The sequence below is a fragment of the Orbicella franksi genome, chromosome 4 (genome assembly GCF_964199315.1).
Source record: "Orbicella franksi chromosome 4, jaOrbFran1.1, whole genome shotgun sequence".
Taxonomy (NCBI): domain Eukaryota; kingdom Metazoa; phylum Cnidaria; class Anthozoa; order Scleractinia; family Merulinidae; genus Orbicella; species Orbicella franksi.
This window is the reverse complement of record NC_138148.1, coordinates 16,477,586-16,503,918: the sequence shown is the minus strand read 5'-3', so window position 1 is coordinate 16,503,918 and position 26,333 is coordinate 16,477,586. Positions and strand designations below refer to the sequence as shown.

The following is a 26,333-nucleotide window of genomic DNA, read 5'->3' as shown; positions in this document are numbered from 1 at the left end:
TGCACGGTGGTTACATGATCTCAAAACCGCATCCAAACTATGCCAAAGTGCTTTTCACGGAAACCAGTCACAATAACGCTTTTGTTATTGTATATAAAGCGGCAATAAACACTGTAGATGGGTCTGCCCTGAAACCTTTGAATTTCCTTACCTATTCTATAGGAGCCTATTCTACTGTCATTGTGATTCGGAGAAATCATGAAGAAAGCCAATTTAGACTTGGAACGTCGTAATTTAAGTCTAATTATTATTATTATTATTATTTTTTTTTTTTGAGTGAGAACGACATAAAACGATTGGTTCCACTAACTGGGCGGTTTTATTTCTCGTGTTTGAAACGCTAACGTTAAATTCGGTGATGTTCCTTTTCAAACCGGCGAGCTTGGTTCAGTAGGTCGTCGCCTTGTAATTAAATTGAGGGCGTGACAGCTTCGAAAACCGGCCGCCATATCTCAAGTTATTTTTCTAAAACAAACGATGTATTAGACAGTGTCTCTATTTCTCGTGAAAGTATATGAACAGTCAGTTTCTTTTATATCATTTCATGTAAATAAACCAATTTTACTGTTTTGATTCTCTATAAACCTTTTGATTCTCTATTAACACGTCATCGGGTTTGGCCTTATGGCTAACGAACAAAGCATTATGCCTCATCACATAGGACAAAAATGTCGAATTTGTTATGTCACGGGGAGTTAGGGGAATCGCAAAGACTATACCGAGACTACACTGAGATTCCTGGAAGAGAAATCAATCCATTTATTCTCTAAACGTCACACATGAACACAAAATACTGATCAGTTTTATTCATATCTTTGCGAATGTCGTTTCCTCACCATCTTAATGCTTGGAAAAGCTAAGCATCCAGTAATGGCCACCACTAAAATTGCCACCGCGCCAAATATTTTTTTTTATTATATTGTATAGCCTTGTTCCATTTGCAAGACTAAATCATCCATAGACCTACCGATAGCAAATGTAAGGTTTCTTAGTCTTCATTTATTTTTCCCTTGCTCGAGGCTATGAACCCAAAAATTGAAGGTTTGAAGGTTAAAGACATTAATTTGGATGTTCATTTTCTCTTATGAATCGAAGGCATCGTTAATGTTCTCATAAACCAACTTACAATTCGTAGCTACGTGTAATTGAAACTCATTTAAATGACCGTGTACTAACTAAATTACAAACAATTGCTGCCTGTTTTTACTTTACTGAAATAACACCTTTCAGTCCCCCCCCCCCCCCCCCCCGCCCCCTCTTTTTTTTTTTTCCAGGCAGGTTTTTGAAAACTTGCCCAGTGGATGTCTCGTATTTGGTAAAAACCTGTGCGAATTTCTTCTTATCGATGATGTAAGTAACTGAAAAGTAGCACGAACATTCAGAATATACCCGAAATTAAAGTTTTCACGTCATATATGTCACCATCAGCAATTGAGGGTATATCATGTTGCTAAGCAACGTATCACACAAAATCTGCCTGCGGGCTCACGCAGTCAGTTCTCGTAGTCTGGACTCCGACCTTAAATTTCAACTGTGATGTGACTTGAAGATTCGTATGGTATAATATTAAGTTGTCAAATTTTTGTGTGGACACTGAGCAATATGCATTCGCTGTTCCCTCGCAATATTGACGGTGGCTGCACGGCTTGGATGCTGCAGTTGTTAAGGTGTGTCTTTGTGCAAGTAATAGTACAAAAACAGTCAGCAAAGTTTCATTACGTATTCATGGCACTCTGGAACGCCATAATCTCACCGCATCAAATACCTTCTTTTGAAAACGAAATTCGTTAAGGACAGATTAGAAATGGATGCAAAATTTCAGGTCCAAAATAAATTGTACGTACAATAGAGCAAAGTGATTACATATACACATCCCCTCAAATGTACAAATTAAGACTAGGGAAACTTTCCTCCTTTAGACCTCGAGTACCCATTGCTTGTACGAAAATTTTAATGCTTCTGCTTGTTAAGTAATACACAGAAATGCATCATACACACTCGAGTATTAGCCACTGCAGACGAAAACCACGGCAAAACGCAAATATATGCTACTCAGTGAAGTATTTACAATGTGCATGTATGGGTAATGTGTTTACATTCTTCAGCACTGTATATTCATATGCAATCTATTATTGTTCTCATCGAAAGCTTTTGTTCCATTTAACTGAGGATGGAAAAGGGCTGCATACACAAACTGCCTCATCCGGATGTTCCCGCAAACAGCTACTGCTTCCGAACGTCCTTCAGTTGGGCAGTGGTACCGAGATCTGCGTATTTGCAGAATTTGACTCAGGGTGTAGTTTCCATCACACGTAACACGAATGTTTCATGGGCTTTTCTTCTAAGGACTACTTTTTATGAGAGTTTGTAACTATTCGAATCTTCCATAACTGATGCTTCGGAATGCGTAGTGTTGTAGAGCACAAAGGTTTTTACAGGACTGGTTAGCTGATTCGAAGACAATTTGTTGATGTTTATCGTCAGAATAGATGTGAATCCAAGATTTGCTCGAAAAAAATTATATAATAACTTCATACCAAATAATATTTCTAAGAACAGTAGCAAAAACAAAATGATGGCGATAGTCAAATTAGACTTCAAACGTTAAACATGCAATGACTCATGTTTTAAAGAAGTGTTGAAAATTAATTACCCACACAGTTTATTCAACAAGCTCTTTTCGGTGTCTTACGTTTAAGACGGGTTGAAATGTGTGAGGTTATCAATAACTCAAGCTTAGTAAAGCGACGGCCGGATAACTTGTTTTTCTTTTGGGGAGTTCAATATATTATGAAGAAATAAACTTTAACTGACTCATTTGCGGCTCTGTTAGTGATGCCGGGTGTTATTAAGTGAGGTAACAAAAGCTGTCAGCGAAGCAGAACCATATAAACCGAAATACTACCATGATTTGAACCGAAAAACTTTGAAGCATACTTCCAAAAAAGAATGGAACCTACCAAAAATGCTTCTTTTTCTTAATCCAAATTCGTTTTAAATGCTAGTTGATTTTAAAGCCTTGAAGGGTACAAAGAGACTCTTTTTAACAGCATAACATAATATATATCGTCGTTAATCGTGTTCAAATAGTGTTTAAGTGTTTTTTTTTTTACTTCTTTTGGCGACAGCCAAACGATTGTTTGCTATTTCCTACCCAGAATTCACAGGTATGACAATATTACTTTCAAATAGACTGTTAGATGAGTTATTTACAACACCCAATCTGTGAATTTCTTACTCATGAAGGATTTTTACACTTATGAGAGTTTTGAAAGCCATTACTTGTTCATTAGCCATGTAGAGAGCTTATGTTGGATCTAACGGCTCTATTCATCTTCTATTAATATTTGTACAATACCTATGATGAAATGACGTTTATGCCATCAAAGGAGACGGTTTTTGCATATTCAATTCATTTTTTTCTAAGGATCTGTTTACGTAGCCCACAAACTTTACAACCGCTCATAAGCATTACTATTTCCTTTACCCCCTTCAAAGTTTTCTTAATTAACTACAAATGACTTAAATACCTTGCTGTGCTGTTTGCTTTACAATTCTCTTTAGCGGCTTTCTCTTCCCAGCGAACAGATGTTTGCAGAAGTAAAGAGATGCAAATTAAGACGACTTGTCATTGCCATTCCTCCAGTGTGAGGCAGTTGTATTTACTTTTAAACGCAGCCATACACCCTCCTCTTATTCTACTTGAAAAAGTGGATAATTGGAGCAGCAGCACAGTTCGATTTCTTATTGTCATTTACAATCAGCTCGCGGGCAGCATTAGAGCCCGAATTGATCCCTAAAGTTTCAGAAATTAGATATAAGCAAGCCGGCCCTAAGAAACGGCTTCGACGAGTCTTTGAGACTTAACCTTCTCACCTACGCTTCCGTAGCCAATTTCATTTACGTGACAAATCACTGTTTTATAATAATGCCTTATTTACAGAAATAATTAAGTGCTGTATCTAACGTGCTGTTGCCGACCTCATGTGTTGTCAGCTTTAAGATACAAGCTAAGAGCAGAAAAGTCGTGTAGGTCAGTATGACACATTGCGCACGTGCATATGTAAGTAAAAGGCGGTAAAATGTGGATGATGTTAGGATCTGGAGGATTCCGGTTTGTGGCCACCTGGAACTGAACCCGGCTTCTCTCTATTAGTTGGTCGATTTTGTCCTTGTATTGAGGAATAAAACACGCTGGGAGGCCTCATGGTTAGTGCGCTCGTCTCCGGATCGAGCCCTGGCCAGGGACATTGTGTTGTGTTCTTGGGCAAGACACTTTACTCTCACAGTGCCTCTCTCCACCCAGGTGTATAAATGGGTACCGGCGAACTTAATGCTGGGGGTAACCCTGCGATGGACTAGCATCCCATCCAGGGAGGAGTAGAAATACTCCTAATCGCTTCATGCTACAGAAACCGGGATAAGCTCCGGCCTGATGGGCCACTTGGCTCGCATGCAGACTTAAGAGCAGAAAAGTCGTGTAGATCAGTATGACATATTGCACACGTGCATATGTAAGTAAAAGGCGGTAAAATGTAGACGATGTTAGGATCTGGAGGATTCCGGCTTGTGGCCACCTGGAACTGAACCCGGCTTCTCTCTATTAGTTGGTCGATTTTGTCCTTGTATTGAGGAATAAAACACGCTGGTTAGGTTGATCTTAATGAGACTCGACGAAACGGCGGGGCTGTTATTTTTTACTAAAAGAAGTTTTACAACTACTGAGAAACTTCCACAATATGACGCAAAGACAGTTTAAGTTGACACATTTTAATTATATCCCATATGAACAAAATAAAATTACATCAGAATTTGATACGAAGGAAAGTAACTACACCACGAGCATATCCACAGGATGCAGGGTTGTTCATTGGTTGGCTGCAACCGTATCCTGGAAATAATGAAATGCTACCGTCACTATAAAGTGCCTGAAACTAAGCTCCGCAGGTCTCACTACTTAGTAACATAGACATGTAATGAATCGGGTGATATTTTGTCTGATATGTGGCATTTTACATCTTGGTGGACTTGACCTTTCTTGGCATGTCGTCGCTATCATTCACACGGTTTTATTCATAACAAAGATAATACCATGCAATGGACAATGCTTTGCGAGTAGCCCTTTGAAAAGTACCGCACTGGTGACGCGAGTTGCATTGAAAGCATTACGCGTGTACAAACAAAAGCCCTAGAATTCCATCATTCAGGAATCTTGTAGAACCTTAGGCCAACCTTGTAACTGCAAGTAGTTTTACTTCACAGTTTACCATCTTTCCGGGGTAACTATAGAAATATAAGTATAACAATGGCAAAACTTTTGACGTTCGAATTTGTTGCTGCGGTTAAGATAACTGGTAGTAAGTCACTTTCTGAGCTCAGGTAACTAACGACTTCGATGCCTCTTTCACTGCTAAACGAAGTCTTTCGAAATTTTGCTGTTTAATTCCTGTTTATTCTCTAATTTTGTTCTAACTACGCAGATCTCAAGGTGATCCATTGCAACCAGCGGTCAAACCACCGCTTGAGCAACTTGTTGAGAACGTGAAAGAACCTGTTGAAAAGCCACCTCCTCACGCACGGCCTCTCCGACGGTCACATACGGACCCTACAGACCTTCTCTGGGTTTTCCGCAGACGAGCTTCCTTACTGAAACAACGCGTTCAACAAAATATCACTTCAAGTCAAAGTAATGAATGCAATGAACCTTATCGAGTTGAAAACGATGAAAGCAGCTCTCAGATAAAGGAAGGATTAAACGCGAGTGCCATCGATAAGGTACCTACATGATAACTGTGATGATTGAACCGACTTCAATGGTATTTGTTATAGATTTTTTTTTTTTTTTTTTGTCACAAATGGTTTCTTTCCATGGGGGAATCTGAAGTTGCACATTGGCTTTACTTCAACTTTTACGAGTTGATCTATTGTTTCTGAAGTGCTTTTAATCTCCTATTGGAAATAATTCACCACAAAAGGTGTACAATGTATGTAAACAACATCATGGTGAGACTTGTTATGGGCAATCGAATCTCTTGACGCTCTACGAGATCGAACGGTGCCATACATTTTTAAATCACGATTTGTCGAAATGTGTAAATGTACTTATCGAACAAGAGACCTTTCACTCGTTAATTTACATTGTTAATTTGGGTATTTGTTTCTGGTAAGCCTTACTTTGTTTTCAATTATGTTTAATATTGTTTTTCACAGAACGTATATGCCGTTAATCTGTATGTTGAGACGAGTTGTCTCAATAACAATCGTATATACTAATGTTAACTATTCGTGTTCACCATTAACAGACCTAAAATTTTTGTCATTAATAGATTATTGGGTATTTGTTTCTGGTAAGCCTTACTGTGTTTTCAATTATGTTTAATATTGTTTTTCACAGAACGTATATGCCGTTAATCTGTATGTTGAGACGAGTTGTCTCGATAACAATCTTATATACCAATGTTAACTATTCGTGTTGACCGTTAACAGACCTAAAATTTTTGTCATGAATAGATTAATAGTCTTCATTAAGAAGCACTTTCCAAAATATGTAGCACATAGTCATCTTAAAATTAGTCAAGGGAACTGGAGCCTTGCAGAAATACAATAGCCCCAGACTAGCAATTAGGAGTTTTGTAAGCGCGAATGACAAATCATACTGTTTGTTTATAATTGAGGTCTTATTTGTGGCTGTGATGGTAACTTGTTCTAAATGCATACATCGTTATTTATTTAGGCCAGCGTAACCCAATGAGGGTCAAAGCTGACTCTGGTGTCAAAAGTAACCATTGTAAACTACCTATTACAACTACAAAATTAACAATTGCAATTGAGCATATATAAAACTGGCGCAAAGGGAGTCATTCTGTTTCTTTTGTGATGTACATTGCTGGTGCCAAGTTTGAAGAACACTGCTTTAATATTTCTAGAGTTATTCTCAATTGAGTGTTGTGCTGTTTTAAAGGAACCACCTATGACGTCATCATTTTCCTCATTTGCATAATACAAAAACGTGAATATCTCTAAAACGAAAAAAAATATTCCAAAAAGAAAAACGCCATTCTTCTTTACTTTGAAAAGCCTTTCAAATAAGCAGGAATTATTTTTTACTTCATAGGCACTTTAAGATCGGTAGCTATAGTCTGCCGGATACTCCCATTTGGTAGTGGTCAGAACGCAGACAATTATCGGATATTGAAACGCAAATGTCTTTTCATTGTGTTTTGTACAGCATTGTATTGTTTTGCCAGCGGTCTTTATATCGCAGTGGGGGGCCAAGGATTGGTTTGAAGCGACTAAAATTAAAAACTTTTGTCTTTTATTCATTACCTTAAGTAAAAGCTGCGCTTCACAATGAAATTGGTGTCAAAGCAAACTTGGTTTATTGTATGGGACTTACTTCTAGATCACTTACAGTTTAGTAAAAATAAAAAAAAAAAATAAAAAAGGAGAATACAATACGCATGGACACTACTCAGTCTTTTTTGGTTATCTTCTAGCGTGGTTTTTTTTTTGGTTGTGTCAGACGACAGTCTCTTACATCTCATTTTATGGTATTGTATGGTCTCAGAGACTTTCAAAGCTCCTACAGCTATCGTTAAAACGTTATCGTTCCGATTTTGGTACAACCGCTGTAACACTTTTGTACCTGCAGTGATGTTCTCGGAACAGATAAAGGTCGTCAAATGAACCATAGACATAATTGAAAAGTGGGATAACTAATTAACGTTCTGTTATCAATCTGTTGTTATAATATATGTTAATTGGTATGCCTGTATATGAATAATTTCAGCTAATTGCTGTTTTATAGTACTTTAGTTCTAAAGTGCAACAAGACGTTATTCTAAAACTTGTTTCTTCGAAAAGTTTGCAGCAATCGCTGTGGTAAAAGATAAAGGTTGTCCAATTCTATCACCATTCAAAATGATTTTTGGTTAAAAGGGGCTTTTCCGACAAATCGTTCACATTTTCAATGTTATCTGCATATTCTTTTCCGTTTTCTTTAATACAACTTATTTGTTCATTTTTTGTATGTCCATTTAAAAAAAAATGAAATAATAAAGTAAATTAGGGAAACAATAGATTTTAATAAACCTGTAGGCTTCGTCATAAGATATTTTCGGCTGGTATTGTCAGCAGTCTCGTAAACGGACAGCGTTTTGAACCCTATCTGTCACGCGTAGGTTATAAGCTGGTTAAAACTTGTCAAAAAAGAGTATTTTGAATTTATTCGTCTCTGGTTGTGGACGGCGGCTGATCAAACCATCGAACGGTTACTTTGCGAGCAGAGGTTTCCTCTTTTCTCTCACCGTGAAGAATTCGAAAACGCAGGAAATCTCTGCCACGCAGGGCATCATAACTGGCTTACTACCTTTTATGGCGTTTTACCAATAATCCACTAACAAAAAGAATGACACTAATTTCATACTGGAAATGCGTAATTCTTATCGAGGAAGCTGATCTTTCTTTTGGCACGCCTACTGCATGTGGGTTTCGTTTCCAGTCGCCACATAATGGTGGTCGATAAAACAAGGAACATGGAACATTCCAGAACATCCCGGAACATTAAAAAAGTAAAATAGTTGTGAGAAAAATATGTAAAATTAGACAAAGAAATAACCTAGAAAGACAAATAAGTGATAAAAAAGTAAATACAAATTAACTGGTTTCAGCTCCGAATTTGCAAAAAGAAAAAGGAAAAAATGCAAATGACTGCCGATGAGTGAAGGCTTGCAACTCTAACAACCTTTTAAGTAGCGATGTCGGGAGGAAATGCCGAAGCTAGGTATCCCCACTAATCCATTCCTGCCAGTTGTTCACCGTCAGTTAAGTCACGTCACTGTCCCTTATGTTACGGCGTGGTTAAGGTCAATTACTACCGTGTTGTTTTGTTGCTGTTGTTTTGCTCATGACGAGGGAAAACTGAGGAGAGTTTCTGTCCCCGGGGAAGGAGCTTCCTTACTCTTCCCTTATTTCTTTCATTCACAGAAAACCAAGATAGTGGCGTTCAAACTCTTCAAGTAGACGAAAAATATGGGACTGTAAACAGTCTACATACGTTTCTGATTTCTTTATTCAATTTATTGCATCAAAGACAAGCGTAAACACGATTTTCCATGGTTTTACACGGCATTATAATTCTTGACTATAAACTAATTCGAACTACTCGAGTACTGATGATTTATTGACTTGCCAGACGGGATTTGGTTGTTTTACGACAGCTCTACACCATAAATTTACGTGCATAGCAAACCTTCAGATCCTGTTTAAGAGGCAATTTAAAGAAAAGGAAAGGCTCATTTTCTCCCACTCAAACCATGATTTAAAATACGCTGAACGACAACTTATCGCACTTTATTGCCTGTAAACATGAACATGAAGGGGCATTTATATTGGGCAGGGAACAACAGTTTATTTATTTTTCATATTTCTCTTTTTGGGGTTATTTTTTTAAATTTAATTTTAGACATCTTCCTCGTGATTATTATAACTTTTTGATGTTCCGGGATGTTCCGGAATGTTCCATGTTCCTGGTGCCCCTCAAATTGAACATTTTATATCCAGGATTGTCATTTTATTAGCAAGTATTTAAATTTCAATTCAGATGCTGTTTTTTAGAATCGCGCTTCTTTCACCGGAATGATTGCGGTAACTGATGGTACATGCATGCACGACGCGGTATTCCGAGGACGAAAATATAGTAACCCAGCTTCAAAAAAGGTCATTTTTATCTTTCTTTACCACTTGATTACCTTCAGAGAGATTTAGCCCCAAGGATTTAACTCTCTGTCATTTTCGGCTCATTTTGCTAATTTTAAAACGATGATTCATATCTCCTTGTCATGCATCATTTGCACGCCACGTAAATATGTCATTGTCAATTACGTATACAACCGACCTCCTACTTTTGTCTGGGCCAGGGTATCATGTTGAAATCGTTGAATATTGTTTGCGTGTAGTCGTAACCGGCTCTTAATGCTACACCTCGCCACAAATCAACAGGTTTGTACTCAAAAGCGTGGGTGACTTTAATCAGTTTATAAGAACACGGGATCGAGTTGGTAACCAGTAGGAGTAGCAGTCGTAAGAGTGGCGTCTCTCGGTATGTCCTGTCATGTTTTCTTCCTTTACAGGCGCGAAGCTCGCGTTCTGAGAGTCCTTCTTCTCAAGACAGCCACCCCAAGGAATTCACCACGGAGGATAGAGCCAGAGAGTCGAGCAGTGACAGCGAGACGAGAGATGACACTCCGTATGAGTGGACCGCCATGGTGAGAAGAGTCTATAAATCTACATATTTATATTTGTTTCGATTGAACAACATTCTCTTGCCTAGAAACTAGTAGGTCAAAACGCCAATCGATGCTGGCGGATATTATCTCGAAGCTGATATCAGTGACAGTGATAATAGACATAACAAGCTCTAAATTGGAAGTGTTTATTATTTTCATGACAGATTGCTCTTACAATGAGGTTGTTTGCATTTTTAAAAAGGCTTAACATGTTTCTCTCTGTGGCGCAAATTGCGTAACAAACCAGTCATGTATGCTTAGACGGGTCCTTTGATTTTAGACAAATTCGTCATCGTTGGTTTGGCATCTTTAAGGCTGAGATTAAACAAAGACATATAATTGCAAATCAGTCTTAAGAGTCAAATCAAAGCAGTCACGAAAATAGGAATAGGGTTGATGGAGTAATTTTACCACAACGTTTACGGTTGTCGAATAACAGTAATAAGCCAATTTCGATGTATGAAAATTCCACCTTTGCTCAGATGCTTGGTGGAATAAAACATAAGAGATTATCTATTTACATATATTTATTAATCCCTCAACCTCTTTACTCGAAACACATTAGCATTCATTTAAAAAATAGACCTTTTATTGCTATCACCAAAATAAGCTCCCGACGAGTTATAATAATCTATTCGACAGCGAAACTGTCAGCTTGAAACAGTCAATAATTTGATCAACTTTTCCCATTTGTTTACATGTGTCATGACGATTTGGAAACAAAAATTGTCTTGTTTGATCGTTCAGTAGCCTTGTATGGGAAAGACTCAAGTTAGTCACGTTAATGGAACATTGCCGGCTAACAAATTCTTTCAACTGGGTTTTTCAATTACTGCGAATTCCTGTAATACGATAAAGAGCTAGCCCCGTTGTGAGCCTGTTTACGATGAAATATATTATGGTAGAAGTTAAGAGGAGCAGCACTGCTAGCAAATTTATATCGAAAAAAAATTGACCTGAACCGAAGAAGAAATTTATTCTGTTATATAATTTCAGTATCTCGTATTTATGGACCACTCGGACAATAGCAGTTGTACACCTTTCTGAATCCTCTACCGTAATTTTACACTTTCCGCAAATAACTATTAGCGTCGTAAAACAAAAGGGGGTCAAGGTCTCGTGGCATAACAAAATAATCATGGGATTGAATTGTTCGATGTCCGCAGGTGGCGGCCTTTCCTTGATAATAACCCTGGTGTCTGTTGTCTTAAAAACCTGACAAACCTTGCGTCGATTGCAAAACAAACGGTACCGCACCGTAAGTAAACTTTACGTACTTCGCCACTTGTCACGAGGGCCAATAAAATGCTATTTTGACAGGAGGTATTCCATCACTGAATTCCACTGTTACCCCATATGGATTTTAGTTCAGTAAATGATTGATTCGATACGGTTGCCGGCGGTATCATTTCTCCCAATTACTGGGCGCTGTTTACTAAGAGTTATATTGGATTCTTCATTGCTTGGAGCAACGTGCACTATTCTTGAGCGAACATGGATAAATTACAACTTAAATGAGTGACCAAGACGATTAAGCTCGTACGATCGATTCTCAATTGGATTAAGCACCTTTTAAATTGCCTTCTAATTGATCACGAAACCAGCAGTGCCAGCTTCACAGTTCATTCGCAGTCATAGCTGTGATAATGAGCTCACTCCGTCGTCGACAAAGCCATCCTTGTGTATTAAGAACCGTATCTGACTCTTCGAAAAGCCAGGTAACACGAAGTGTTTATTCTTTCAATAGCTGTGTAGAAGAATTTGTCTAAATAAGCCAGAAATTTGACAATTCTGTCCTATTTCCGCATTGTTCTGGCTATTCTAAATAGATACGAAGTCAGCTGCAATTGCAACAGATTACTACTTGAGTTAGGCGGCTCTTTCTCGTGCCTGGCAGAACTAAACTGAACTACGCACATCAAGTTATAACTCAGTATTTTAGCAATCAGTTAGGAAGGGATGGCGAATGTCATACATGTTTGCCAATGGCTTTCAACTTTCCACGTGACTAACACGATTATGTATTGAAGTACCGGACGGAATATGTTTGTTTATCGGAGCAGAAGCTGCTATCTAGACCCATTTCAGATTTCGTACAAGTAATTAATGCGCTATCTATCCAACTGGGAAAATTTGATAAGTGTAATTGCCTTCAGCAAGTATCGGTTTGAGCGTTCATCATGCTAGTTAATGATTGAGTGGACTCCGTTAGATAAGAATAGGTAATAACGTCCCATAGTGGTGTTTTCCTAGTCATCTACACTTCTCTGTTACAAACCAAGTTGCAAATTAGCTAGCTGTCATTGTTATCCCTGACAGATTATACTTAAGAGGCCACTTCAGAAACGTCTTGGTTGTAAAAGGCACCTGAACACCAAATGGGACGCACACACTTCGGTTCTTTTTTCATGAAGTTCCAGCAGCCGCAACCTTTGACTTAAATGGCTCACCAGAAAGCATTAAAGCTACGATTTAAACGTTTAATCTGAGGCATGATTTATTCGAAGAGTATCAGGATCTGAAAATGTTCTTGAAATGGCTTTTATTCCTTTTTTTTATGTTTTTTTTTTCCTGATAAGTGCGGTCTGTATATTCGAAGCAAACCAAATGTGATGTGATCGTCAAAGTTCTATCTGGCATTTAATAGTTTTTTAACTGATTATGGCGGTTCATTGTAGTTCGTTGTACAACACCTTGACAGGGCTACATCTTTATAGATTCTATCTACGAATCGAATCAGTAGAAAGTCGACAATGTGAATGAAACTCGCGTTCCGCTGAGAGCACATTCCATGATGATGCGGGGTCCTAGCCAGAAAAAAAAATATGACTGAGGCATCGTCAATGAAAAATGACTGAGGCAGTGCACATGGTTAAATTCTCTTCCTAGGTGTTAAGGGTGTTTATAATGACTAGAAACAACAAAAACGAAAAAATGTGTGAAGCAAGTGCCTCGGTTTGGCTGTTACTAGCTATGGCTCTGTGATGCTTATCAGACATAAATCTCGGACGCGAGCATTAAAGGTCATTACAACAGCGAGAAATCATTACTTTGCGTCAAAACAACGCGTATTTGAGCTCTAATTCAGTTGTACTGGTTTCTTGATTAACAGGTTAAAGTTATTTGCCTGTGTAGTATTGCCCTTTCGGGTTTTCGAGAGCGCCAGAGGTGCAGGTAAACTTGCAGCGCGATAGAACTAAAACAAATTGAGGGTGCAGGAAAGGCCTTGTAAGTGTTAACGTCGAACACCTGAGGGACTCTTGATCTTGAGATAAAAAAACTGAGTGAAAGGTCTATATGCATGTATGCTTTTTGGTTTTAGTCTCGAGGAAGGTTATTATTTTATTAAAATATGATCAAATGACCCCAAAAATTTGCATTTTAATATCTTTAATTATATAATTCAAATGGCCACAAAACAACTTACTTTGTTAAGTTATTATAAGCATACCTTGGCAATCATTAAAAAACATCACTTACTTCTCTAAATGTGAAGGAGGTTGTTTGCCATTAGCTACAAGACCGCATAGGAGTACGTTTCTCTAGCAAGGAAAAGGTTAAGAGACAACATACTTAATTTCTTTGTCCTAGAACATCACAGTCGGGTACACGTCATCTTTTGCTGCCAAAACGTGGGGAATTTAAACTTAACTTAATATTTTAAGAGAGTGCTGGCCAAACTTTGAATAACGAATAAAAGCCCTTTCTATGGCTATGCATCATGGCAGAGACCATTTTCTCTGGATCATGGTGATTTTAATTACAAATTTTAATTAAAGGGTTTTGTGCCATCTCGGGACCGAAAATGCCAACGGAGCACAGAATCAGCAGAAGTGCAAAAGCTATTTATACAACGAAAAGCATCTAATATTATTTAACTTTTCTGATGTTCTAGTTTTGTTAATTTTTATGCAGCCAGTGAAGCATCACGATGAACCACGACGCAAGATATCTGCGCCCGCGTATCGCCCTGGTCGGCGGGATTCCGTAGTGGCAGTACATGCGAATCGAAGAGCGAGCGTAGCAGCCCCAAGACGCTTCAACCGAAGAGGAAGTGAGGTATCAATATCACTTGATAACTTGCAAGACTCTAAGAAAACGGTTAACCTTGAAAACGTTCACTGGGACTTGTTCAAACCACTGATGAACTCAAATGCGTTTCACACTATTAGCAATAATCTCCTCCGGCTTTCACGAAGCCGAAGTAATTAACAGGTGACTGTCATGTAAGCCATTCAGAGAGCCGTTTCTTTACAGGCTATCGATGCCGTTGACTTCAAAATTATTCCTAGAAAAACACCAAAAAATGTGATAATAAAATAAAGAGGCACAAGGCAGGTTAAGATGTTTGTGAGAAAGTTTGAGTTTGATCGTTAAAGACAAACTCAAAACTGAATTGCAGGCTTCATGTGTTTTTCTGGTTATCGTTCTCGGGGGAGGGGGGGGGGGGACTTCCTCTTCCTTATCAAAAGGACGGTGGTGCTTGTCGTACCTTTTAGAGGTTAAAAACGCGGTTTTGGTACCTCTTGGGATGTTCAGCCTCAGAAGGTCCACACCGAGCGGGAGCTTTTGCGGTACCTTTTATTGTATTGAGCTCAAAAAATATGACACGAGATGATGTGTTATGAGAGAATTCGTACCTCTTAGGGGAGAAAAAAACTTCAAGCTACGCCCACAAAACGGGATCTTGGTACTTCTCAGGGGTTCTTTTCAAAATTTCCGACGAGCACCCCCGTCCTTTTTATATGGGATTCCCGCCCCCCGGGGGATCGTTCTATAAAGCTCGTAAATAAAAGGTCAAAAGCGCGAACCGCCTGTAACGGCGTGATCCTGCTCTATTCAATTGGAAAATAAGGGAGGCATATATTAACACCGGATGTCATCAGTTTCGCAGGGAACAAGCCAATGGCCATAGAATTAGTTATCATTAGCATACTGTGGATGGTTTCGTACGTGAGTAATCGGCAAAAGAGGAAAAACATTCGGTTATCTTGTTGACTTAGGGTAGAAGGTGTACGCCGATACGCGAAGTGGCCATATTGCACGCATCACTATTAGCTTTACTCCTTAAAACGAACCGACTTCGTTGTTCAATATGAACTATTGACATAACTGAAGCTATCTAGTCAACAGCACGTCAGCAAAAGATGGACGTTTTTTAGAAACATGTAAAACAACTTTTAATTGTAGAGGTAACAAGTCAATCAAAAGAGCATTAGGTATAATGTCTTTCTGTTCGTTTATTGGTACAAGGTTTTCAGTTCCAAAACATGCGTCGAAAAATATGTATCTTTTCGACATACATGCATTTAGCTTTGTTTTGTGAGCTCTCTAAATGTTGTTCCTGTCGTATTCATTTTGTAAGTACATTGACCCAGAAAATCGACCCACATCCTGTGGCAGTAGGTAAAGCAAATCGTAGTGAATAGGCTAGCCACAAGCCTGAGACGTAGGTTGTTAATAGGCAAACTCTTTATTCTCGCCAGTGTAGATTAAAGGAATGCCGCTTTCTGCGAAATCAGTGTTCTTGCACAATGGAACCGATGTATGTCATAAGTTCACATATCTTTGCTAAGAGCACAACTAGCCCCCGCTTTTCAGCCCATTTCCGCACCAGTGGTACACATTATCCCTGATGCAAAGCAGGACAATACGCTATGACGTCACGTCGGCACTTTGAATGGTTTCACGTCCGATGTTTACTAGTTAATTCTTTTGTTTGTAAACAATTGTTACTTCGGTTGAACACACAGAAACTTAAATTTTATATAAACTCGACAATTCTCTCGGGAGGTACGTCGTCTTGGTTTTCATCCTCAAGGGAACAAATAAACATAAGTGAAGAGCTAAATTCAAATCCCGACGAATTTGAACTCGAGCATGAAAAGTAATGACGGCTAACTATGGAACTGACCGCTTCAACGTGTCATTCATCCATTACTTTTCCGCTGCCAGGGAATGGGTCCTCGACTCAGTACTGTTTAAGGAAACAGTCGATGTTAATTCACAAGTAAGGTGTCATCCACTTTCTCTTTACTCTATTTTAGTTCTCTCTGTATGTGGAACTATTAAGTGGTTTTTAATGAATACCTCGCCAAGTTGCATTTCGTCCTCATTGCAATTACTAAATTCTCCGGGTATTGATAGTTCTGTGTCAACGATAACTGTAAGCTCGATCTCCGCTGGAGCCTACGGTAAATGCGTTGTAAGACTATAATACCTGAGTAGAAACCTTCCTTAGCATTGCAGTAGGCCTAGGAATTTTTGACTTACAGTTTTGAGTGACTGTAATATACGCCTGTGCTCTAGATCACGACATGACATTAAAGTTTTGAAAATGTTTGAGACTCATTCTCGAATATTAAATTAATAACTCAGAGCCGGTTTCATTCTCTAAAGCTGCACAATTTGTAAATTGAAAATGTCGTTGAATTTAGATTTTTTGTCAAGGAGACTTATAAAGAAACGATTTAGCTAATCGTTTGATTCTAACTTCCCATAGTTACCTATTGAGGTTATTTAACAAGTTTAATTAAATCTACATATTTGAAATGTTCGCGCTCAAGATTCTTTCGCAATTCATAACATAGCTCCAGCTATGTTAAGAATGTGAATAAGAACAAAGCTCATGCGTAAAACAGTAAACTTTGATATTATAGAGAAAAGGAGCGACTGAATTTCAGTTATAAAGGAAGTGCAAAGTTACGTGTTAGGACCGCAGCGTATCTCTGTTAAGTACAATTTACTTGATAGAGAAGGACGGTAATTGAGGTCGCTCTTTTCTGAATAATTTCACTCAAGCAAGTTTGTATTGGATAGCTGCGGTTTCATTCGTTAATTACAGTTATCAACTGACTTCAGCTTAAAACGTCCGTTGGGACTATGAACGTTCAATGCGTTAGGACAATGCTCGCGAGTCCTGAATACTTTTCCAAAATGGGACAGATTCCTACGAACATCTACTGAGAAGCATGCTGTACTTCACTTTAAATCGTATTTTCAAGCAACGTTATTGTTTCCTAAGTAAAACATCTGCCCCTCAACTTAACAACTAAAACGTAGCCAGTCACTCTGTCGCTATCTTTAAAAAAATAATGTGATCGTGCTAAGTGGTCCAAGTATCCAACTGGTTTTCAAGATGGCGATCAGGAAACTTAACAGAGCACCACTATATTACAAAAAAAACCGAACCTAATTTAATTTTGAGGAGACAAAATATTTGCTGAGTTATCAGCTTTCTAGTAAATGGTTTGAACCTAGGAGTATCAGTAGTTCGTATAGTGTGATCGTCCGGGTGAGGGTAGTTCTGAAAAGAACTGTTGTTGGTGACCGACGTTTCGACAACCTGAGCGGAAGTCGTCTTTTGACTCTGAGGATGACTTCCGCTCAGGTTGTCGAAACGTCGGTCACCAACAACAGTTCTTTTCAGAACTACCCTCACCCGGACGATCACACTATACGAATTATCAGCTTTCTGTTGTTGTCAGGGACAAAGAAGGGAGACAAGAAGACTGCCAATTTGTTTAACAGCAAAAAGAAATAATTGTTTTTTTAATGCTATCGAAGATTAATAATCAGGTCTTGAACCACAAAGGCGAGCTCGTTGAAAGGACAATTAATTTAATCATTTGAAAACTGATAAATCTCCTTCAAGAGAACTGAGGCCGGGACTGTTTCTTTCGTAATACTGAATTATGTTTACCACTTAAAATCAAACGTGAAGGTCTTGATATCTTAAAGGTAAATAAAATAAAAATACTTTTTTGGACCTCCGATTTGAAAATCGACGATGTGTATCAACCTAACCTATCGTCTGATTGGTTGAAAATTAAGTGTTAATTAGTTGATTAACACTTACTCAAAATGATACGTGATCACGAAATGTTACTGCATGTTAGTCTTCACGCAGCAAAAAGTACAGGCTTTTAGTTTTAGTTAGCGCTTTCTGACAAAATGCATTAGATCCATGAGATTAAAGACATTTCAATGGGAAATATGACGATTATTCAACGTTGGGGTACGAAAGAAGAAAGGAATTTTAAAAATGAGTATCCATATTTATAATGTGTACTTGTTGTTCAAGTGAATTTGGATACTTCGGTTTTAAGCGTACGTGCACGACCAGTGGATATAAGAGTAGATCTTTTTGTATTAAACTATTTTGTTTCTTAGATGCATTTTAATTTCATTCAAATCAATGACAGAATGAAGGCTGTAAGGCGTCTTGGTTTCTCGTGTCATTTGTGGAAACCAGCATCAGGCCGGCCAAACAACAGACCACCTCGAAGTCGATATTGTGCTTGCACAGAAAAAGCATCGATGCTGCTAAAACGACTACCTTGATATTAGTAGCCTTCCATACATAGCTTGCTTAACTTCACATCCTTTGTGCTGATGACGTTGTATTACCTTGCCACACGAGGACACATAGCTACAGTCATTTACAGGCCTGTAGACTGTATATAGAATTTAGTAAGCTCTACTTTCAAAGGGATTTTTGATTATTACGAAGTTTTTGGAATTCAAGAATGGTGCTAATGTTAAAGTGTATTTTGCAGCAGTGTGGTTTTTGTTTTTTAATTCGATTTGTTTTTGTTTTTGTTGTGTGCCGAATATCAAAACGTACCTAGTAAAAAAGACCAAAAACTTAGAAGTGGTAAATATTACTAAAGGCGGCATTCACTTCACCATACATGTACTTCACGGTTCTTGTGACAAAGTTAAATCGACACTTAATGTTTAAAAGGTGAGGTAGTTCATTTATAGCATTATCAGCAAACAGTACTTTTTTAACAAGTAACCGGACTACTCGTGTCGGATTTATCAGCTGCATGCTAATAATTATCCCTCGGTCACTGTACACCCATGGCCTGTTAGCCTTTATTAGAGAAAAAAAAAACGTTTTCACGTTTCTGTAACTGGATCTAGATGGAAATAAAATGCTGTCTTTATCTTCCAATGAACATGGCGAGAACTAGAAAAGAAAAATTATTCTTTTACGTATTTCGATTACCAAAATGTAAATTCTCATTGCTCGCGCCATCATAACGTCAACAGCTCGTGATAGTTTTAACGAGTTTTCTGAAAGGTTTTTTTTTTTTACGTATTTTCAATACCTTTATTTAAATAAGTCAACTGCATGAGTCGGACAAAATGACTTCACTCATAGGGGAACATGTTCTGTTGACAAATAGTTTTTGTCGGTTGCCGACCAGCCAGTGAATAACATACCGTAAAGCACTCCACGGTTGACAAGGCGTTCTCGTCACGTGATCTTAAAATACGTCATGCTGAGTGTTAATACCTCATACTGAGCCATGAAAATAAAGTTCATCGAGCATGCAAACAGTGTGGTTTAAAATGTACAAGGTTAGATGAAGATAACGAACTTCATCGTGCGAGAAAGTATTCAGCCGCGTTCTTCCTGTCGTTTGGAGGTTGAAATTGGTCGGTATCCTGTCGGCCGGTAAACCGACAAACAGCTTAGAGTCAAATGATTACAACAATCGACAAGGGATTTAACACTCGTTCTTGCTGTGGGAAAGATCAAGCAATCGAACAGGTTGCGTCTTTGTGAACAGAATAGATATGCTGGGATTATCAGAGGACGACTGTTCCATTCACTCAGGACTGGTAGTGTATTTCACCTTGAAAATTTATTCGTCCTGTTTAGCTGTAAGCATATATTGTAAATGTTTTAAGCGTTTGCATGGCAACAGGTGTTCTTTGGTGTAACGGACCTTAAAATGTAAACGTACATGTAAATCAACGCACGCGACCTTTATTCTATAGCACAAAGCTACTTGTAAAATATTTCAGCTGCCAACAGCTCCTCAAGTTGCAGTCCACGATTGCTGTCGATGGACTTTATATTGCAATTTCTGACGAGAAATCGTCCATTAATTTGAGCCTTTTCCGAACCGGAATTGGATATTATTCCTGTGGGTGTATGACTGTAAGGACCGAATTTACATGCAGACTCTTTGGCGTCTGTTCTGCATTTAATCTCAGCGTCCAACAGTTTTGAGGTTCTTGCACAAACTACTTTCAAAAATGATTTTTTTTTTGTCCAATCCAAAACTACCAAAAATCTTCGCAATGATTCTCTGCGGGATGGGAATAATAATTTAAGATAATTTATGCAGTTAATAGTTATCCAATATTAGAGATTTTGCTCGGTCGTTGCACAACAAATTCACTCAAGTTTGTACGTCCATCATTAGCGACTTACAACGTATTGAAGTCGGCTGTAAAGCTTCCGTCGCGATGTATTTTAACGCATTCGTACAGTAGTTTTATTAATAAGCAGTGTGAATGTTTCGTAAAAGGCTCCCTGTTTCATTGGGCCCTGATTACATTGGTATAAACGGCTCGAAATCATTACTGGCCGTAACAGTGGAAATAAGTATGCTATGCAATATTGTTACTAGTCTTAACATCTGAACTTTTGTTAGCCTGCGTAGCAAGCGTTTCTGTGTGGTTCGGGAGCAAAGCATTACAGCGCGAAAAATGAAGGCAAAACACCAAAAATCCCGTTCCTCGGTCTTTCTTTGCTCCCAAACCCCACGAAAATGCTTGCTACACAGGCTGAACCCTTGTCGGATCTTTCAGTCTTCTGTGTGGTCTCGTTAGAAATTGCGTGTATCTACCTTAACTTCCGTTTCTCCCATCTAATTGTTGCTTTGAGGTAAGGGCGCGGTGACACAGCATACTTCCGTTACACTAAATGCTAATTGTGTTGTGACATTGTTATTATTCAGGCACCAGCTCTCACGGTCATAGCGAGAAGGCGAAATTCACAGTCACTGGCATATCCTGTGGGATTGAGGAGAAGAAATTCAAGGGCTGCCGGTTTAGGTGAGGCAGTCATCTTTAATATTTTTTTCATTCTTTGGTTAAATGAATATCTAGATACATGTTCTCAAGATCAGTTGGAAAACGCACTACCGACCCTGCCGGTCACAGAACTAGACAAAAGATCGGAGATCGTTTTGATTCACTTCAAATTCGGAAGAGAAGGAGGTGTTCGTAAAGTACTCAGCTTACAAGGATTTAAACTCTCTTACTTCAAAGTCATTTTGTCCTCCCTTTCAACTGAGTTCAAGTCAATAAAATGAGCCCTTGAGTAGGACAATAAACAGTAAGTGTAAAGCCGCTGTTGTTTCTCTCCAAGATTTTTTGTTAATCTCCTGTCCCTTAAAATATCACTTTAAAACCCATGAAGAAAACAAAAATCACAATTAAAAAAAAAAACAAAAAACAAACAACAGTATTTCTCATGGAATGCAAGAATCCTAAGCATCAATATAACGTAAATATTAACCATCTGGTATCTCCCTCGAATATTGCATGACTAGAACACATGTTATGAATATTTAATTATCACCCGGTTAATACATGGTTATTGGGTGCTTTTATTGTACATTATTGCCCTAGTGGAGGCTATGGCCAAAGATTTACATGTATTTAACTAATTTACAGAAGTTTCAAATAAAAATTATATGACCAAATACACCCTCAGTCTCGCGGTGGGTCTCACAAAAGGTTGAAGAAAGAGATCTTTTCACTTCAAAATTGTCGTGCGTTCATGTTTTTATAATAGAAATTTCTCATGTGAGTGCTTTTATACGCGCCATCGTATCGAATTCAAGTACCATTTTACAAGTATTTTTGGATCAAGTCACCATTCGCTACATATGGGGATTATGATTAAAACAAAGTAGGGCAGCTTTGTCTCGACAGCCGTGTCACGAGGTGCACAAGGTATGGTAGTCATAAATCGACATCCAAACGATATCATATCAATAAAAGCAAGAAAGTCTCGGCACTAAGAAGTCTAAGTGGAAAGTGGAAATCTTAAAAGGATATTTGCTTCTGCTAAATCCAAAATGTTAATTTGAGTAAAGAATGCAATTTTCATTTGTTGGAACGAGCAGATGGAGAGAAGAAAGATTAAGAATTCGCTGGTTTAAATTCGTACGAAATAAATTGTAAAATAAGATTATTAGTATTGAGAGCTTATGAGGAAAAAACGCACGCAACTCAGTTCAGAAGAGAACAAGCACATACCCAACATTCACGAGCACGTGCTGTTTTATTTGTTAGTTTCCTACCTCGCAAACTGCGCATGATCGAGAGAGTGGTGCATAGATGCAAAGGTCAAGCGAACATTTACATTTTGTTGTCTACTGTTGCAGATAATCAGCTCAGAGTACAAGCCAAGGCGAAGCATGAAATGCTAGCCAACCTTGTCCTCCCTGCATTTATCGACGAACCTCCAAGAACAAGAGAGAGACGAATTGAAAGACGAAACACTTTTACATTCCAGGCCCCGAGTATGCGAACCAAGAAAGACGGTATGTATCCATCATGAATTGCAGCATTTTCTGGTTTGCCGAGATACCCTGAGAGAAAAACCCCCTGAGTCGCAGGGTCCCCGCATGAGTTTAATGGCTTACGCTTACTGTTGGTCGGTTATAACCTGATGAATCGGTGAGAATTGATTCAAAAGGAAATGACTTAGGTAACCAGTGCACCGTGGCAAAATAGAGGATGTATTGTTGCAAACTAGAGATTAGATAGTAATCGAGATGACAAAGGCAGTACGAGTGATTAAATGTTTAATTAGCAAATAAACGACCTGGACACAGCATAAGATTATAAACTAAAGTTGCAGAGAAAGAGCAGAATGCGACATGAATTTACCTCAGTTTTTTTTTGTCCATCGATATTACGTACTTGTACATCCATCCGCCTGCTTGTCTGTTACCATTGCAATTAAAAAGTTATTATCGATCATGTGTTTTACATTCAGCTTGTTGAGTGTTGACCATGGAAAGATCTTCCCATGACTTAAACCAGCACAACGTCATTCTGAGTGCCAAAAGTTCTTTGTTGTGTAAAGTGGCAAAAGATTAAAAAAGGCTGGGACATTTAAACGATATTATAACTTGAGTGGGTTCTCTGATCCGGCACAGAAAACCGTGCAACCAGTCTATACGTTTTGTGATGAGTCAACGTGTCTGTCCTTTTCTTTCGATTCAGAAAAGAGATACCAGGTTGCCAAGGAGATCTTGGAAACAGAAAAGAAATATCTGTCCTGCCTAAGAACCCTTAAAGAGGTGAGATTTGTTCGGTTATACTCAAGGAGACGTAAATCAAAGTGAACGTTAATTGTATTTGTGTCAAGTTATGTGAGTATTGGATAATTCACATTGCTGTTTATCAGTGTTGCCTATATTGTTGCTTCTTGTAAAAACAAGAAAACAAACTCATTTAATCACATAAATTGAATGTAGAGTTAGTTACACAGGCCAGATGAAGGACAATGCGCATTATATTTCATGTGAGCATTAAGTTTCCTTAAGTGGTATAAACGTTTATTTTCCGGTATACAGTGTATAAAGCCATGGTAATTAACATTCTTAACAGATTTTGCCTTACAGAAACTCTTCAGTAGTTATGTAATACATTAATCATGTCCTTGATCCATTCTATTTTAGGTGTTTGAGGAACCAATGAGAGAAAGCAATTTAATTCCGTCTAAAGAAATTGAGTGAGTGTAATGTCTTTGTATTGGTGTTCAAAAATAATATAAATAATGGCTGTTTTTCCCTAAAAACATATCATGCATGCTAATCTAACTGACCATCCAACATTACGTTATTAACTTGTTATTTTTGGTTTACTTTCTTTAGCTCCTTGCTTCCTTTGCCACTTTCTCTTTTCAAAGTGTTTTTATTTTTTCGACTTTCGAAATAACTCTCACAAAGTTCGGATGTGATAAACACAATTAGCCATTAAATAATCATCCTTCTATTCCATGTTAAACACTGTTAAACAACCTTATCAGTTGTGACTTAAGTAGCCAGTACGCCAAGAGAGATATCTGCTCAATGACGACGCTCTTTTTTTCCATTCCTCTGTTATATTGTCTTCAATTTAACCACTGTTGCCACGTCATTTAATTCTCCGAATTATTGTCCCTCCTTCTTCTAGCGTGTTGTTTCCAGGGGAGCTGGTTCATATCCTGACAAGTCACATTCATTTCATGAAGGATTTGGAAGAAAGGCTTCAAAACTGGAAGTTACAGGGAATTGTTGGAGATATATTCACTAAACTTAGCGGCTCTTATCACGTAAGCCTCAAGCACACTTGCCTTTCTGAAATGTTGCAAAGTGCTTTACTTAGTGGCTTAAAATAAGTCGATTGCTAGCTATAAGGTATTACTTACTATTGTAGCATCGTCATGATTACCTGACCTGTATTAAAAAAAGAAGTCGATGAACTCTCTGGACTTCGTCCATTTTTTCATTTTATGTTCGCTTTCACGGAACAGACCATAATTAATAGAGAGAATGGTTAGGAAACCTGGCAAAATTCTTTGTTGCGTGTTTCTGTTGGCTATTTTGGGGGTTGACCCTGCACAAAACCTGGCAAAACACAAAACGTGGTTGTGTGTGTCATACAACTAACTAATAGAAGCATGATCTCGATTGTGTAATTTATGCATAGTCTACGTGCATAAAACAACAGAAGGACCTTCCAACATAAATCTTAGCTTGTTTGTTTGCTTCTTTGATGTTTACCGGGCTTCTTAATTATTCCCTCTATTGACTGTGGCCAGGCCTAGAGCAATTGCTACTGATCCTCAGCGATCATGCTGAAATCAGCCACATGATCATGAAAGTCATTGTAGATCACGATTATCATGTCAAAGTATCTGTGTTGTATCTGGCGCAACTGCACATGCTGTTTAGCAACTTTTAATGTACCGATGTTTCATATGTTGATCGTAAGTTGCTTTGATTTCGCATTCGCAGATCGATGTCTTACGTATTTATTCCAATTACGTGAACAATTTTCCCAAGGCAATTGGCGTGATAAACAAGAGTTCAAGAGGATCTCAAAAATTTAGGAAATTCTTACAGGTAAGACTGCTAAAAGATAATAAATATTTTTATCTTTGTTTGATATATTCAGGTTTCACTGTATTTGGAACATTTATCTCTTTCTTTTCGAACTATTTTATTTTTATTTATTTATTTTTTTAGATAAGATGTCTTTTGGTATTGATAAAGTTGATATGAATCTTTTTCTTGTCTTTTAGAATTGCTCATCAAAGTCAGAATGTGAAGGACTAGATTTACCTGCATTTCTGCTCACTCCAATTCAACGGCTTCCTCGATACGTTCTTCTTCTTCGAGTAGGTCTATTTTTAGAATGCTTATTGTATAATCTTCATATTGCAACCTGTTCTATTGTCTTTATCGACAAATATGTATTACAAATTATCAGGCATCTGTGGCGTTAAGAAGTATTATCGTCAATATCGACTGCCTGGCCGGGCAAAAATCTTAACAAATGTTAGAGAAAGCTGTAACCATATCCTGCTATGGAATAGGTTTTTCTTGCTTGGATAAAAAGTTATGACCTTGACTAGGACCAAGCACACTGTCCATAGATGGCCTCAGCTTTGCAATAACTTGAAAAACAAACGGGCTTCAAATTCCATGAGTCGATTATCGCAAATCAATTTAATCGTCATTAAGCTTATAATTAACTGTAACTGAAAGGACAGTTTTCATGTTTTCTTTTTATCGTTTTCACAGCAACTTTCAAAGTACACTGATGCAGGACATCCTGACAGTTTCCACATAGAGAACGCCTTAGAAACTATGAAGCAGATGATTAATATTCTAAATGATTCCATTCAAAGCTCTTGCAAGCTTGCCAACAACTCACAGTTTCGACGAAGCTTCAAGAGAAAGTTAGTTGATTTACTCTGTGATAAAATTACTTTGTTATGGCCGCGACTACTCCTACAGAGTTTCATAATTTTCTTGTCGTAGAGACATCAAAATAATTTTTGAGAGTTGATCGATTTATTTTATTTTTTATTTATTTATTTATTCATTCATTTATTTATTTATTTATTTTATTTTATTTTTTTATGCAGGGCATCTTGAAAATGTGTCTTATGCTTAAAACTTTTTAAAATTAAATCCTAAAAAGGATAACGTCTTGTGCTGTCACAATTGTTTTTAT

At 38.0% G+C, this 26,333-nt stretch overlaps 1 protein-coding gene across 7 annotated transcripts in view; it reads left to right on the top strand.

The window, feature by feature from the left end:
- The window catches only part of LOC145484707 (uncharacterized), a 34,863-nt gene that overhangs the window by 4,333 nt on the left and 4,197 nt on the right, over positions 1-26,333 (top strand). For 5 of the 7 annotated variants that reach the window (XM_081463325.1, XM_081463327.1, XM_081463326.1 and 2 more), the window contains 11 exons: positions 5,481-5,775; positions 10,131-10,265; positions 14,202-14,345; positions 21,047-21,143; positions 22,484-22,642; positions 23,331-23,407; positions 23,789-23,841; positions 24,285-24,423; positions 25,109-25,216; positions 25,396-25,491; positions 25,898-26,055. In XM_081463325.1, the coding sequence (XP_081319451.1) occupies positions 5,481-5,775; positions 10,131-10,265; positions 14,202-14,345; positions 21,047-21,143; positions 22,484-22,642; positions 23,331-23,407; positions 23,789-23,841; positions 24,285-24,423; positions 25,109-25,216; positions 25,396-25,491; positions 25,898-26,055 (1,461 nt within the window). Of the gene's footprint in view, positions 1-5,293; positions 5,380-5,480; positions 5,776-7,724; positions 10,000-10,130; positions 10,266-14,201; positions 14,346-21,046; positions 21,144-22,483; positions 22,643-23,330; positions 23,408-23,788; positions 23,842-24,284; positions 24,424-25,108; positions 25,217-25,395; positions 25,492-25,897; positions 26,056-26,333 lie in introns of those variants that run through there. The other 2 variants (XM_081463328.1, XM_081463329.1) reach the window with 2 other exon arrangements.